The following is a 16,719-nucleotide window of genomic DNA, read 5'->3' as shown; positions in this document are numbered from 1 at the left end:
TACTCACGTATAATAAAATGGGATTTATAATGTGTATTTATAATATCTTAGATTGGTATAAATATTCATATTATAATACATTAACCATGTAAATTAAAATATTTAATATGTCAGGAGGTTGTATTTTAATGTAACAAGCTATGAAAAAGAACAACACTTGTAAGAAAGGAACTATTATATCCTTGACAGGTATGTCTTTAATAAAGATAATCTTCTTTCCCTCAGATCTTTTAAAAACTTTAGCTTGAAATATAAATGCAAAGACAAGTGGGAATTAATGCAAGATATTCCCCCATCCTTTTTGCATTTTTATAGTGTCACATTGTCTTTACATTTGGCTAAATTGCTAGCAATATCTCCTACTGTACATAGTTATGGCTATTGTAAAAATGATACAGCACACTGCTGAAGTCATCTTGTAACAGACCAGTGGAAATTTTCATATGATTTTAGCAAATCATTGAATCTCTGGAGAGAATCCAAGTGGTAGCACTTTGGCTTAATCCTATTACTAATTCTTTTAATCTCCTAATGATCTCCCTCCTATACTGTATTAAATGTGCACACCTGTTGTGACTGAGTCTGTTACTTCAGCAGACAAAACAATATTATTAGGCATTTTTTGGCTTTCCCTTCTTATATTGTAGTCTTTAAATACCATAGAGGTCTGTAAAAACCAACCTCTGCTTGAAGGTGTGGGGTGTTGTTTTCAAGTAAAGTCCTAGCTTGAGTAATTTTATAAAATCCATGGCTTTGAACAATAGTGTGCTGGTTCAAATACTGGGTTATTATCTTTCTTCCATTTTTCTTCTGTCTTAGTGGCATATAGATTTAGCAGTCATCTTAGTAATTACTGTATTCTGTATCCATCCAAGCTGGCTGTGATGAGGTGAATCTCTTACTGAAAATGTATTTTACAATATTTGATTAAGGTTTAAATCTGTTTTTCCCCTTGCTTCTAGTATGTTTTATATAGACTGATTTTTATCAGTTCTCAGAATAAGAGACAGAAATGGTAGAAATCCATATAAAATACAGAAGTGCAGTTTGATGGCTGTAACCTATTTTTGAAATTTTGAAAATGCTGAAGATAAAGTTGAAGTGAGAAACATTTGGTATGGCTCCAAAGATTTTCTGATTCAGGAGCCTGATGCCTGGGAGTAGTCCTATTAAGGTCAGTGGGACTGGGCACCTTGCTGAATCGAGCCCTTAGGATGGGATTAACTACATTCAAATGCTGCTGTGTATTTGCAGATAGGTCTGAATTTGAAACAACAAATATATTTTATTTTGCTTTTTACAGTGGGAAAAATGTCAGCGGAAGCAAATGTGTTAGAACAAGAAATTTATTTTAAAGACTTAGCAAATCAAGGACTTGACACACAATTTTAAAACAAATAGTTTCTGAGTTTATTGTAGAATGTCAAGGAGGGGGTTTAATAGGTGAAGGTGCTGTCAGCCATGTTAATTCTTGGTCATCAGATCTCATCGGAACTGATTCTGTAGAAGAAGCAAAATTTTAAAATGTGACTGAAGAATAGCTGAAGTATGGCCAGACCTCTTGTGGCTAATTGCAAGACATTAAAATTCTAAATTAAGATCACTCAGATATCCAGTGAACATATGATAATAAAAGGGAAATATATTACTTACGCAGTGAATATTTTTATGAATACTTAAGCTTCTATATTTTGCACTATTTGTTACCTACTGAGTCCAAAGAAAGATCTTAAAGTAAAAGCATTGCATTAGCCAAATAGTGCCTTCAGCTCCGTAAGATGCAGACAATATTTTATTCTAAATGGGTTCTGAAGAAGGTGGGGAGCTTTTATAGACACACATGCACATGCACGTGCACAGGCACACACACACTCCCACTGACAGCTGTTCCGGGCCCCAAGCACATGAGTTAATGGTCCCCAACAGAGACACAATCTGCCCATGCTGATGCAGTCAACTTGATATTTGGGCAGTGCTGTACCTATACTGGCTGGTGCCCAAACAGCTGCTAGCTGTGCTGCTGGGCGCGCTCTTCTGACAGTCAGGATTTCCACATCCCCTCCTGGTAGAACTGCCAGTTGTCTAATCACTCAGACTCAGACCCATGTCCTACCCCTTCCCTGAAGCCCTATCCCTTCCCTACACCTTCTCTGGTTGCCCACCCCCGCTGAGAGATACTGTATCCTATGACCTCCGAAATAAAGGGCCACCCTGCTTCCCCCATATTATCTAGTTCTTTTCAGAAAACCCCAGCTTCTGGAGTCACTTAAAATCATGTCATGTACTTGCCAAAGCCACATTAAGCCCTGGCATAAATAGGCTTCAGAGATACTGTATCCCACCCCCGCTCACTCCATGCACCCTTCCTCTATGTCTTGCTTTCCTCTGCGCTCACTCACTTTCACCAGGCTATTGCAGATGGTTGAGGTATGGGATACAGTATCATGTCATTATGTAAAAATCATGTCATTTAAAAAAATTAAAAGCAAGTTTCTAGCCTTCCTGGGTGTGGAGCAGTTTCACAACCCGAGGGCAAATAAAAAATCCCAACTTTTTAAAAATCTCAAGGTTTTAAAAACAATCTTGGGGGGTAGCAGTGTGGGGGGCTTAACTCATAATTTTTGCATGCTTCAGTTTGACAATACTAGGGTTGGATTGAAAGGAGCGGAGGTGGCTCAAGGATGTTCTGAGCTGGGCAGGAAAGAGTTTGAGTTGGCAGGGTTAAATGGAGTCAGTTGGTGAATTAAGATATCAGTGAACTAATAGTGTGAGTAAATTGGAATGGGTGGGGGTTAAACTGAAAACAAGGATGGAGGAGGAGGACACTAAGTAGAGCTACAAACCCTCCAGGACTGGCCTGGAGTCTCCAGGAATTAAAGGTTGTGTAATATCAAGAAAGCTACAGGAATACATACATCCAAAATTGGCATCCCTGAAAAGGGGTCACGCTGCCCAATAACATTTGATATTTTCATTCTGAAAGGGGGAGGGAGTTGGGAAGGGAGGGAAAGTGTGTGCAGATCGCTACCTGCAGCCCCACCTCTAAATTTGGGGCGTGTCTGTCACTGCAACTATAATCGCATTAATTTAGTCAGTTTGACCAAAACTCCTGAGGTTATAAAATGAAGGGGATGCTAAGATGGAACTTGTCGTTTTGCTCACCACAGCTTTTTTATATACAATAATATCCCAGCACTAAGAGCATAGATTCCACTAAGCTGCCAAGTGTGTGCATGGATACATCAGCTGGATTTGCAGGAGTGGAATTGCTGTAGAATCTAAATTTAGATGTAGATTGGCTGCTTTGAAATCATTATCTGTCAGCTGAACTGTGCTATTTGGAAACTTAGAAAGTGTGATAGAATTAAAATATATAACTAGATATTTTTATAGAAAATATTACTCATTTACAAACTTTCTAAATGGAGTTGGAGCATGTTAAACAAATAGTCAAGAACTGAATGCAAACAAACTAGAATTGTTGTGGGGAACTTTAAACAAATGAAAACAAAAATATTTATTCTTCTTCGAATGATTGCTGGCCTCCAACAGAAGTCCAATGCACCATCCTTTGATGGCACCATCCGGGACTGGTCTCTTTGCAGAGAAAACAGACTCGTGTTTCCACAATTTGAAGGACTCCAGGGTCATCCTTAAATCCCTGGGGAGCCATGTGCGTGCCCTGCAGTGCATATGCTTTAGGCCACAGCAGCCTGCCTGCATTTTCCCTTTCTTTTTCAAGAAGGTTTTATATTAACAAAATAACAAAAGCAAAATTTTGTTATGTAGTCTGATTCTTCTTTTCAAATAATAAGCTAACTTTGCTCTCTCTATCTAAATGGGCACTTAAATCCAGCAACGATATTTATATTGTCTGCTTTAGTCCGGTAATTTGTGATGCTCTCATTTCTTACATCTGCTGCAAACATGTGGATTTCATCCAGGCGGTGATGTAGCAGAACTAATGAGGGATAAAGCAATACTGTATGTACAAAAGTTACAAATTCCACTTAATCCTCACCTGAGACAAATACTCTATTAAATCAGGCAAGTAAAATTTGACATGGCAAGACCTTGAGGACATCTATTTGCCCATAGTATTACAAGTTACCTCACCCCAAATACTCGTTCCCACTGCATACCCCCTGGATTGCAGTCTTTACACATGGCTATGCCAGTGCTTCTAATGTCTTTTTTTTTTTTTTTTTTTTTTTACCCTTAATGCGAAGTGATAAGACAGAATAATTTCAATCCTGACTTTAACTGATGAATCTAGAAGCGCAGAAATCAAACAGATTGACCAAGCTGATGCCAGGGGAGGAAAATAAGAAGCTTGTTATTGAGGCTGAAAACATTTCCATTTCTCAGGGCAGCCAAGCAGTCAGAGATCTTCCCACCCACATGGATCTGGGATTTGGGGTGTTCTGTATTGACAGAGCACAGAACATAAGTTAAAGTATTGGATAACAGTCTTAGCAGCTTTTTATGCTCTAATGTGCAGGTCCTTGTAATTGCAGTAGTACATGGATAGAGGAGCTGCTGTAGATAGAAGTTGTGGGACGATAGGGCCTGAGAATTTTATATAAGCCTCAAGGTAGTGTGCCAAAATTTGTTTCCAAGTGGATAATAAGGTAGGGCGGTAGCAGATGTCAGTGATACCACTGGTGGGAGTAGATATGACGAACCTTCTCTGTGGGGTCACGCTTCCTGCCACAGGGATTGACCCTGTGAAGCCATTTGCCTTTGGGGAATTGGGTTCCTGGGACAATTAGATAGCTATATGTGGAGGCAGTTGGAGCCTTGTGGTTTGCATTGGCAGAGCAGAAACCTAGGATGCCAGATAATGTTTTATTTGTCAAGTACATTAGTTAATGCAAGCACATGCTTTTAAATTACTGGCTTTAAGTGAGGTTTTCTGGGCTGACAAATAGGATGAGCAACTGTGTTGATTGTTCAGGCAGACAAGGCAAGATTCTGGCCTTCTCTTTCCTGACTCACAACAGATGCTGGGGCCAATTCTGTGAATCTGTCCTTACATTTATATACTTACTCCTTCAAAACACTGACCTAAAGGTATAATCCAGACTCTTTATTCCCTTCAAGCCCTTTATCCTATTTTCCTATATCAAAACTAAACATCAGTGTTTTAACAGCATGTTACGTTCTTTCTTTCATTCTTTCTTTCTTTCGTTCTTTCTTTCTTTCTTTCTTTCGTTCTTTCTTTCTTTCGTTCTTTCTAATATTCTGCATCATAGAAACAAATGTATGATTGGTACGTTGTACAGATGATGCAGCAGTGTACATCCTTCAGAAAGAAAGGTGATATATCCAGTGGTGGTGTATTAAGCCAGATATGTGGTCAGCACCATATTTTTACAGAATAACTCTAGAAGTCTCACATAAAACCTGGTACTGTGAGATTTAACTCTCAAGAATATAATGTCAGTTCTGTGTTTCATAAGAGAGGTATTCTGAAGTTCCAAAGGACTTGACTTTGGAATTAGGGCTTGACATTGTGGTTCATGTTAGAGGTGTAATAGTTGTCTGGGCTTTGAAAGTGACTTTGTATTTTAAATTAATGGTGTGTGCATGTGCTGCGTAAAGTATCTGGTGACATTAAGAAATACAACATACTTCTCAATTCTTCCTCAGCTGGAAGAATATTATTGCCCTTAATACCTGTTATTGTTTTACTGCATTCTGTGTAAAGATACTGTCATGAGTTCAGAGGTTTTTTCCTTATCTTTTTTTTAATGATTCTGTGTAACCAAGTGGCTCCCTCCTGGGCACCCCCTGGTGATCTCTTGCCTCAGTTTCCCTTTTGAGTTGATAGAAACTCTGTGAAAGTGTGTTTTCAAGTCCATCAATGTAACTTATGAACTAAAAATAGTTCAAAAATCCCAGAGCATAATCTGTATTATACTAGTGCAAGGAGTCCTTAGAAGCACACATCTCGTGGCCATTAACATAATACACACTTGGTTCAAATGTTTTCTGCCACGCCCAGAGTCTTCTGCCTCCTTGCAAGTCCTCCTTCATCCCTCTAGTAATATAGCCACACTAACCCTTCCTTCTAGGATGCAACCTCACTCCTCCCAATAGGAATTCCCACAGCCTCTCAACTGGGAACCTCTTTTAGGCCCCAGCTCTGCAGCAAATGCCAGTGAGTAAAGCCATCCACTGTTCCCCCTTCCTTCAGACCACAATGACCCTTGGCTCCAACTCTCCAGCTTAGAGCCAGCAGGTATCCCCTTTGCTGCTCTTCTTGCCATCAACCCTCTTCAGCCCTTGGGATGGGGATGGGGACACCAACAAGCAAACCCCTTGCTGCATACCTGCTTCAGCTGTCTCCCAGTGACCTCTCTTTGGCAGCTCTCATCTCCCCCTGTTTTGTCTCCTGACTGACTCAGTCTGCTCTGACACACCATCTCTTATAACTCCCTATAGGTGCTACCCTGGTTACTCATTGGCCTATTTTGGAGTACCTGTGCTGGAATAGGAAAGCTGAGCCCAGTTTCATTTAATGGGCAGCAGTGCCCCCTTCCCTCCTGTTACATCCTGTCTTTTCTTTCTGATGTTCAAGCAGAAATATTTTGGTATTGTTCAGTGCAGAAAGGCTCGTATTTAACTATTCGGTATCTGAGTGGTCAGTCTTTGTTTTATTATAGCAAAATTCATGTTTATTCAAATATCTTACAATGCCTGTGCACGCTGTTATAACTGGAGAAAGAAAATTCATAAGTCCTAGGAATAAAATGTCTGGTTAGGGTGCTGCATTATTTTATTAGGAATCCATTGTTTTTATTTGCTAAATTAAAAGTGTATTGGAGATTAGTAATCAAAAGATAGCTTCATAAAATATCTCCAAGCACAAATATTAATGATCAAAATGTATTACCAATTAACTTTTAACAGCATGAAAGCAGGTCTGATCTCACTTGTTTCTTGTTATAACGTTCATTGCAGGTTCTACATGGTCAGCTATTATGAGCGGAGTCACAGAATAGCAGTTGGAGCTCGCCATGGTTCAGTGGCCCTCTACGACATCCGGACTGGAAAATGTCAGGTAAATAAATCATTGTGACTTTCTCCCCATAGTGTGTGGAAGTTATTGAAAGGAAAGAAGGACTAGCTCTGCACCAGTTGACATGCTGAGCTGCTGGAACATTATGGATAATGCTAAGGGGATCAATAGTTTAATGAAGGACTCAAAGTACATAAAGCCCTACTGTCTTCATTCACTGTGACTGAATGGCTGCCATAGATGAGTTAATAACAGAAACTCCAAATAAGGCGTTACTTGTGACAAACTCTTATGAAATAAATCTCTTGTATGTGAATTCTGATTTATATTTGTCTGATTTTCAGTATCAAGAAAATGTAATGATTATTTTTTCTACAGTTTTATTTTTATCAATAAAGGGGTTATTTTTCCCTTTATAAAATATGCTTGTATTATCTTTTCTGGCATTTAACAAAATATATAGTTAGATTGGCATTATAATATGTAAATTCAGAATAATATGTTGCCCAGGGTAATTTTTCAGCTATAATTTTGGAATGAGGAGAGCTTGGTTGCATGGTAGCTTATAGCTGATATCTTTTCAGAAAATTGAATTATTACTGATTACTGATAGTTATACTGATAAGTTAAAGCCCTGGTAGAATTCCAAAAGCTTTTAGATTAAATATAAACTAATCATGGTTAACACAAGCGATTAATGTGAAATAAATTAACTAGATTAAAAATATTCATTATTAATCATGTTAAACAATAATAGAATACCAATTTGAATGTATATAAATATTTTGATTTTTTTTTTTTACATTTTCAGGTACACTGATTTCAATTACAACACAGAATACAGAGTGCATAGTGGTCATTTTATACTATTACTTTTATTACAAATATTTGCACTGTAAAATAGATAAAAATAATAGTATTTTCAGTTCACCTCATACAGATACTACAGTGCAATTTCTACAATGAAAGTGAAATGTACACCCATAGATTTTTTTTTTGTTACGTAACTGCTCTCAAAAACAAAACAGTATAAAATTTAGCTCTTAGAAGTCCACTCAGTCCTATTTCTTGTTTGACCAATCACTAAGACAAATAAGCTAGGTTTCATTTATGGGAGATACTGCTGCCTGACAGTGAGAACAGATGTTCACATGATACTATTGCAACTGGCATTGCAGGGTATTTACATGCCAGATATGCTAAACATTTGTATGCTCCTTTATTCTTTGAATTGTCAATTTCTTTATCTTTTTTATACTGCAAATGTGTGTCATAAAAATCAATAATTAAAGCTGTCAGTCTGAGTTAACACATTAATTCAAAACAAATTAACACATTTTAATTGAGCATTAATCACATGCCTGGGTGCCATGCTTATAGAAGTTTTACTGTATGCCTCTGGGGTAGAGGTACCACTCTTCCCACTGGTTTGCTCCCTTGATGCTGTCACTTCCTCTCCCTCCTCAACCCATGGAGGCATCTGTTGGCATGCTGCTCCATACTAGCAGCTTACCTCCTGTCTACTGTGCATAGTGGGGGGTCAAGGCGCTGATATAGGGCTGTGCCCCTCTTCCCATGAATGTACCCAGTTGCCGCTGAGCTGAGGTTGGGGAACAGAGGGAGGCTGTCTGCTTCTGCTAGCTCCAGAGTAAATGCTGCCAAAAGCAGTTACCGACTGAAAAAGCATTCAGGCTCCCCCAAACACAAACACAAAACAATCTCCCAAAATGCACGTTCCCCCACTGCACCAAAAATATTTAAGTGAATGGTATTCTATTATTGCTTAGTAGTGCAATTAAAACTATGATTAATCACGATAGTTTATCTCATGATTAATCATGTTAAATTATTTAATCATTTGACAGCCCTAATTTTGACCACATTTTGTTTTGTGGGTTTTATTTGTTCTTTCTAATTTTGTGTATAAGTATAATGCTGCTTGTAGGTTTCCACATTGATAGCCATGGAGACTGAAATCCTCTGTTTGTTTATAGAACAGGAAAACAGAAAGACAATGGTACATTTCTTCATGCTTCCTCACCTCTTACCTGAAAAGACCACATGTAAGAGTAAGAGGGTAGTTCAGTCTCCATTCCCAGCATCTAATCCTTGACTTCTCAGCTGAAATGACTAGCAGGGCTGTCATTTGTGGTGGTATTTATTATGTGAACATCTGTCCATTGGGAATTGGTTTGAGAGCACCAGATTTATTTTGCAAACAGCCATATGATGGTAACAAACTTTACCGGCAGACAAGCAAGATGTGAAAGTCTCCATTTCCTATTTCTGATCCCCTGAGACATCAACCTGCTTACATATCCTGTTTGACTTAAATATTGAATCCGTTCAGTCAAACTTACAAAGCTTTTAGTAACATACAAATCAGAGCGACAGTTGACATTTTTAAAGTGTTTTTTGTTTGTAATATCACCTGAAAGCTGAAATCACTAGCTCTTATTATGTAAATCTTGTGGCCTTTATGGAAGGATAGTCTGGATTTTTATAATTGAATGTGTCCTATCACTGTGAACTGTTATCACATGAACAGCCTTGACGTATCAAAGCAGGGGACACTGTTTGCTCTGGATAATATTATTTCTTGCCCATAGAGGCTATTCTACCCTGCAGTCTTCAGACCATGGCTACAGCCTGACCTTCTTGCTGCAAAGACAGAGTCAGTGCCTTACTCTTGTCTCAAAATATGGTTTTGACCCTCTTTGCCAAACATGCTGCGAACACTGCATCAGTTTCCACTACAGCCACTGAGAGTTCAGGTTCATAGTAGCACTTTGTGCTGAGTATCTCTGTCCAGTCAGAAACTTGTCAGGATATCTTTGTTGTGGTTTGGTCTCCCTGGAATTTGGGAATTAAAATCCAAGATAACCCCTAAATCTGGATCTCTCTTGGCTATGGCTAGTCAGTATACTTTTTATGCTTATTTTTATGTATTTAACCATCTACTTCACTGTCGCTCTGCTGTGCCTGAATATTTCCATTTAAGAAGAATGACAACATAACCAATTCTTAGCTACTATGTTTATCCTACACTTTGCATTTTAAATTTTTAACTTTAGATTCATTTATTGAAATTACTTCTGGATATACAGATGAGTATTTTTATTTCTAAAGAAACTCTCTTTCTAGGAAGTATGTCCCCACAATAGAATTTCCAAAATGTGCCATAAAATGTCTCAAATTATCTACTGGTCTAAAATAGTTAAAAGGCATTCGAGGTGTTGATAGACAGGCTAGTTAAGTGCTTACAGCTAGCTACATGTATGCTTGTGGTTGAATCTGCAGTTAAAATCTTCCCTCTGGCTTGGTTTGCCCTTGGTTTGGCAGACATGCTAAAGTGTCTTATCTTGCTGATTCTCCCCCTTCTACAACCCCCCTCCTTTTAAAGTGCATTCTATATAATAACAATTGGCTATGTTAAAAGACATTGTCTCTGGCTAATGTTTGCAAGGCATTTCTCCATAAATGCCCTATTTTTATTTTTAGTTGACATTTTATTGTATTAGATTACTGGAAATCTCGATTTGTTTCAATAAATGGTTTGAAGAATACTTTAGTTAAATGGACATTTTAATGGAATAGTTAAGACCACCTGTTTCCTTACTGTCCCTCAGACTATTTAAAAAAATCATGTGAAGAGGCAGATAATCCAGGTTGACTGGGAAGGACATCCAGGATAATTAAATATTACCATTTTCAGTTTTGATTTTCTTAAATAATACCATGGTTGTAATGTCAGAAACATTTGGGGTGTCACAAATAAGAGAAATTATTAGGGGGAGGAACAAATCCCATCAGTTGTTGTTAGGCTTCATATTCAGAATCTGATCTCTCGAGATCCTCACCCACAACCCCTGTGGGATGGTGCTTAGCATTCATGGAATCAAAATCGTCCATGTCTTAATATGGATAACTGTACTACAACTAGGAAGAGCTTTCTGTGATACAGGAGAAGAGGGCAAAATAAATGGGACTATAGGAGAAGAGATGTTGGCTTTCAAAGAAGCAGAGGTAGTATCTATAGGCTTTGACTGGCTTTACATCTGAATCCTGTAACATTTTTAAAAGAAAAAATATCTGCCATCAGTATAGTGGAAAGGGAGGATGGGAAAATTGACAGTAATAAGTAGTCCCCTTTAATTAGGCCAGTCAGTGGGGGGTAGGGCAAAATTGCCTAGGGGCCCCAGGCGCCGCTATTAGGCTAGGTCTACACTACAAGGAAGGGTCGGAAAAAGATACGCAAATTGCGAACCACAATTTGTGTATCTTTTTCTGCCTTTCTTTTGAAAGAAGCTTTTCCAAAATTTGTCCCAGCAACACGGAGCCAAATTTTGGAAAAACCTCCTCTTTCAATATCCCTTCTTCCTCATACAATGAGGATTACAGGGATGGTGAAAGAATGCGTCCGTTTTTTTGGAAGTCGTTCCGAAAAAGTGGATGCGTTCCTTAGAATCATAGAATACTAGGACTGGAAGGGACCTTGAGAGGTCATCGAGTCCAGTCCCCTGCCCTCATGGCAGGACCAAATACTGTCTAGACCATCCCCGATAGACATTTATCTAACCTACTCTTAAATATCTCCAGAGATGGGGATTCTACAACCTCCCTGGGCAATTTATTCCAGTGTTTGACTACCCTGACAGTTAGGAACTTTTTCCTAATGTCCAACCTAAACCTCCCTTGTAGTTAAAGTCCATTGCTTCTTGTTCTATCCTCAGAGGCCAAGATGAACAAGTTTTCTCCCTCCTCCTTATGACACCCTTTTAGATATCTGAAAACTGCAGTCCCCCCTCAATCTTCTCTTTTTTAAACTAAACAAACCCAGTTCCTTCAGCCTTCCCTCATAGATCATGTTTTCTAGACCTTTAATCATTCTCGTTGCTCTTCTCTGGACCCTCTCCAATTTTTCCACATCTTTCTTGAAATGCGGTGCCCAGAAATGGACACAATACTCCAATTGAGGCCTAACCAGCACAGAGTAGAGCGGAAGAATGACTTCTCGTGTCTTGCTCACAACACACCTGTTAATACATCCCAGAATCATGTTTGCTTTCTTTGCAACAGCATCACACTCTTGACTCATATTTAATTTGTGGTCCACTATAACCCCTAGATCCCTTTCTGCCGTACTCCTTCCCAGACCGTTGCTTCCCATTCTGTATGTGTGAAACTGATTGTTCCTTCCTAAGTGGAGCACTTTGTATTTGTCTTTATTAAACTTCATCCTATTTATCTCATACCGTTTCTCCAATTTGTCCAGGTCATTTTGAATTATGACCCTATCCTCCAGATTAGTCGCAATCCCTCCCAGCTTGGTATCATCTGCAAACTTAATAAGCGTACTTTCTATACCAATATCTAAATCGTTAAGAAGTTGCATAACTTTTCCAGGATACCCCTCCCCCCCCCCAGTATCCCAGAAAAGCTCTCCAGTCTAGACGTAGCCCTGTGGTGGTGTGGCAGGGCTAAGTCAAGCTCCCTGCCTGCTCTCACTCTGTGCCATTCCCGGAAGCAGCCAGTACATCAGTAGCAACATGGGGGGGGGGGGGGGACTTGTCTCCACATTCTGCTCCCACCCTGAACACTGACTCTGCAGCTTCCATTGGCCAGGAGCTACAGGGATGGAGCCTGTAAGCAATGGATTGTAGAGAATCCCTGGCCATCCCACCTAGGAACTGTTGCCAGAGAGGTGTGTAGGTCTTCTGGAGATGCCCAAGGTAAGTGCTGCATCCCTCAACCCTTCCTGCACCCAACCTCTTGTCCCCACTTAGAGATTGTACCCAAACTCTCTCCCAGACCTTGTACCTCCTCTGTCCCAGACTAGAGCCCACTCCCAAACTCTCTCCCAGAGCCTGTACCTTTGCACTCTCTCTTGTATCCGAAGTCCCAGCCTAGAGCCCACACCAAAACTTCCTCCCAGATCCCAGACTCCGTCCCAGAGCCTGCAACTTGTTCCCCTGCCCTACCCTGGTGAAAATGACTGAGTGAAGGTGGGGAAGAGCAATCAAAGGAGGGAGGGGAGATGGAGTGGGTAGTGGGAGAGCCTCAAAAAAGGGGTGGGAAAAGGGCATGGCTTCAGGGCAGGGAATGGGACCAGGTTCTTTGGCTTTTATGTGATTAGACAATTGGCAACTCTACCAGGTGGCATATGAAAGCCTGGATGTGCCAAAAGAGCACACCCAGCAGCACAGCTGGCAGCTCATTGGGCACCAGCCAGTGCAGACTCAGTACCACCCAACCATCAGACAGACTATGTCCGCAAGGGTGTGGCTTATGTTCATGGGGTCCCACTGATTGTTCCTCCCTGGGGCCTGGAATTGCTGTCAGCAGGCCTGCCTCTAATTTTCTATTTAACATATTCTAGTGACCGCAAGGGTATTTTGATCCTGAGAGAGAATTTAAAATGGTGTCTGACTTTCAAACGAGGATGATCAGAATAGTCTTTCGAGAGATGAAAATAGGGGAGCAGACTGATGACAATCTTATATTAGTTCAATTTATAGATTTATCTGATAAATATTTCAAGAATCCAGCAGACAAAATAAGTTTAAGAACGAATTGTATAACTGCAGATACAATTTTGAGTGCAGAAAGCATAAAAGTACTTCTAGAGCCAGGTGACTTGTCTGGTTACTTTAATAGTTGCCGGGAAAACTGACTACTTCAATGGACAGTAACATTTTAGCTATTGTTCCTGTAATCTTTACAACGCTAGATCATACTGCAGATGTTACTTATGACATTCCATGAAGAGTCATCAGAAATTTGGTATTAAAATGCCTTTAACAATAGCCAGCTGTCATTGTGTTGAAAAAATTAACAACGATGTACCACTCAATGGTGAAAACCTTCATAGCTACATTTTCTCTAAAACCAGAGTCTGCAAGGACGAGACATTTGCCTTTGCTGTCTGTGTCAATGTTATTGAAAATGTAAGGCCTTTTCAACGCAAGAAAGTTTTACCAGTTACAGCAGTACATATGTGTCAGTATAACACTCCTTCCAATATGGTCACTCTTCTTTTGGTATTAAAGTATCTGTTTTTTCAATTCAGCGTAAGCCCCTTCCCAAGCAACATAGACTAATCTGAAAAGGCATTCTTTAACAGCCGATTTTAAAAGTATATATGGGAGTAGACTATAGCAGATAGCTAGATTTATTTAAATTTACACCTTAGATTATATTTTTTTAAAAACCTTTATTATATGGAAAAGGACATAGTCAACTTCCTTTATATCAATTTAGATGCTGGGTGAAACCCTGGCCCAACTGAAGTCAGTGAATATTGTACTATTGACTTATCCATTTGTGATTTCATCTCCATTTTATTCTATAGAAGCCCATGTAGAATAACCAGATCGTTGTATCTACTTTTGATATATAAATATAGAAAGCAAAAGAAAGAGGCAATTAGCTAGAACAACTTCAGCCGGCTTCAGAGTAGGCTATTAAAGGACAGTTGCTATATCATAGGCAAAGCATCCAGAGACCAGTGTTGATACGATATAGAAAGGTCCTGTTTGTGAAATTACAGAGCAGAGATGTATTTCAAAAGAGACACTTCCCCTTTGCATGCAATGTAGTTGTAGCCTTGTTGACACCTGAATATTAGAAAGACAAGACGGCCAAGGAAATATCTTTTATTGGACTGACTTCAATGAAGCGAGATAAGAGAGAGGTCTTGTGTGGGTTGAAAGCTTGTTTGACTCTCCAACAGAAGTTGGGTTAATAAAAGGTATTACCTCATCTAACTTTTCTTTTGTTCAATTACACAAAGAGCTGAAGTTGCAGCTAGATAATACTTCAGCAGAACTCACACCTCTCTTTAGTGATCTGGATACAAATGACAGTTTTTCAAACTTCGGTGCTTAAAATCTGGCTCTTAAATCCATATCTAGACATTTAAATAAGTAACACAGTTTCCCCATTAAATGTAGTAGGAGATTTGGGCGCTCAGTTATTCCTGTTAATTAGGCCTTGTAACCAAGACATTGAGTTTGAAAATGTTAGTGTTGTTTATACAGCTTCCTGGATTGCCATATGTGAAACTGCACAGAAAGGATGCTATGTTCTTCCTGCAAATGTTAGTTTATTTGATTATATGTGTCTGAATACAGGCTCTTTCTACAGTTCTGAGTTTCAAAAAAGAGCTTTAGATTATTCAGTTTAAAAAACAATGTCTTTTCTCTTCATTATTTATTAACTTAGCACATAGAGTAGCTTGTTAGCTGCTATTCTTAAGGAAAACACAAACAAATGATGTGGTGCTCCATCTGTTCTTAAGGTTCCCATGGAAAAGCTCAACCTCCTGTTGGTGGGAGATGGATTAGCAGACTGTCTGGTTTAGCATACATATGACCAACAGAATTCACATGTATAGGAAAGAAGAAATGTTAATGTTTTTCAAAATTGTTTTTAGAAAAAAAGCCCTCCATTACAGTCCAAAATGAATTTATAAACAGAGCATGTTTATGCGTTGACTCAAACACAAGTATGTGTTTTTGAACTATAATATGATCATTCAGAGAATGGGTCTTCTGGTTGATTAATCCAATTGTATGCTATGTTTTCCAGCAGACCACAGTACATTTCAACTAACAACACTGGGCCAGATTTGCAAAAAATGGCAGTTAGGCTCCCAACTCCCATTGAAAGTCAGTGGTAGTTAGGCACCTGCCATTTGAAAATCTCTTCAGTTTTGTATAAATGCATATGTTGGTTAATATTCAGAATAGCATATCTGGTCCAAGGAATAAGATACAAATATGAATACCAGATCTATAATATTAATATTTATGTATCATAGCACATGCTATAAAACTTCAAAGGGCAGTTTTATGATTGCTGTGAATGCCTATACAATTATGTGAAAATATTCTTATTACCCTGAAGCCATTGAAAAATTCACATTTTTGCTAGTTTTGCAAACATCAATCTATTCCCCATCAAATTTCCATCTTTTTTACAGAATAAATTCCCTGAGGGTATGTCTACACTACCACCCTAGTTCGAACTAGGGTGGTAATGTAGGCAACCGGAGTTGCAAATGAAGCCCGGGATTTGAATTTCACGAGGAGTAACGGTAGTTCGGACTAGGAAGCCTAGTCCGAACTACCTAGTCCGTGCCGCGTGTAGCCGCGCGGCACGGAGTCCGCACTAGCGGACATTTAAAAATGGCGGCGCCCAGCTTTATGCAAATGAAACCCAGGAAATTCAAATCCCGGGCTTCATTTGCAACTCCGGTTGCCTACATTACCACCCTAGTTCGAACTAAGGTGGTAGTGTAGACATACCCTGACTGAATACAAATCTAAATCTGGCTATGGTCAGCATTGTAGGTCCAAACTCAAAGAATATTTTGGGGAGAAAACTGCCATTTTGTGACCAACTGATTAAAACAAAATACAGTTAAATTATGATTGCTGCTGGGAGCTGTTTGCACAATAGATATTTAATGTACATCTACAACTACTAAATGGAGACCTCACCTTCTTCTATGGAGATGTTGGCAGAAGGAGGCCAGAAAGCTCCATGAGGCTCATGACGTCACCTGTTGCTGGCAGGGCCACCAATGGGAGGTGGGGTGACAAAGGAGGGAGCTGACCTGGGGATTTTAAAAGGGCCAGGGCTCTCGGCTGCTGATGCTACAGTTAAAGCCCTAAGCCCTTTTAATAGTTTCA

General features: G+C 39.3%; 1 protein-coding gene across 5 annotated transcripts in view; it reads left to right on the top strand.

Annotated features, from left to right (window-relative positions):
• Positions 1-16,719, top strand: part of WDR7 (WD repeat domain 7) — a 352,131-nt gene that overhangs the window by 278,205 nt on the left and 57,207 nt on the right. For 3 of the 5 annotated variants that reach the window (XM_006116571.3, XM_075932629.1, XM_014570212.3), the window contains one exon: positions 6,967-7,066. In XM_006116571.3, the coding sequence (XP_006116633.2) occupies positions 6,967-7,066 (100 nt within the window). Of the gene's footprint in view, positions 1-6,966; positions 7,067-7,835; positions 8,980-9,018; positions 16,240-16,719 lie in introns of those variants that run through there. The other 2 variants (XM_075932630.1, XM_006116574.4) reach the window with 2 other exon arrangements.

This window comes from Pelodiscus sinensis, chromosome 6, assembly GCF_049634645.1.
Source record: "Pelodiscus sinensis isolate JC-2024 chromosome 6, ASM4963464v1, whole genome shotgun sequence".
Lineage (NCBI taxonomy): Eukaryota > Metazoa > Chordata > Testudines > Trionychidae > Pelodiscus > Pelodiscus sinensis.
This window is presented reverse-complemented; position numbering and strand designations above follow the sequence as displayed.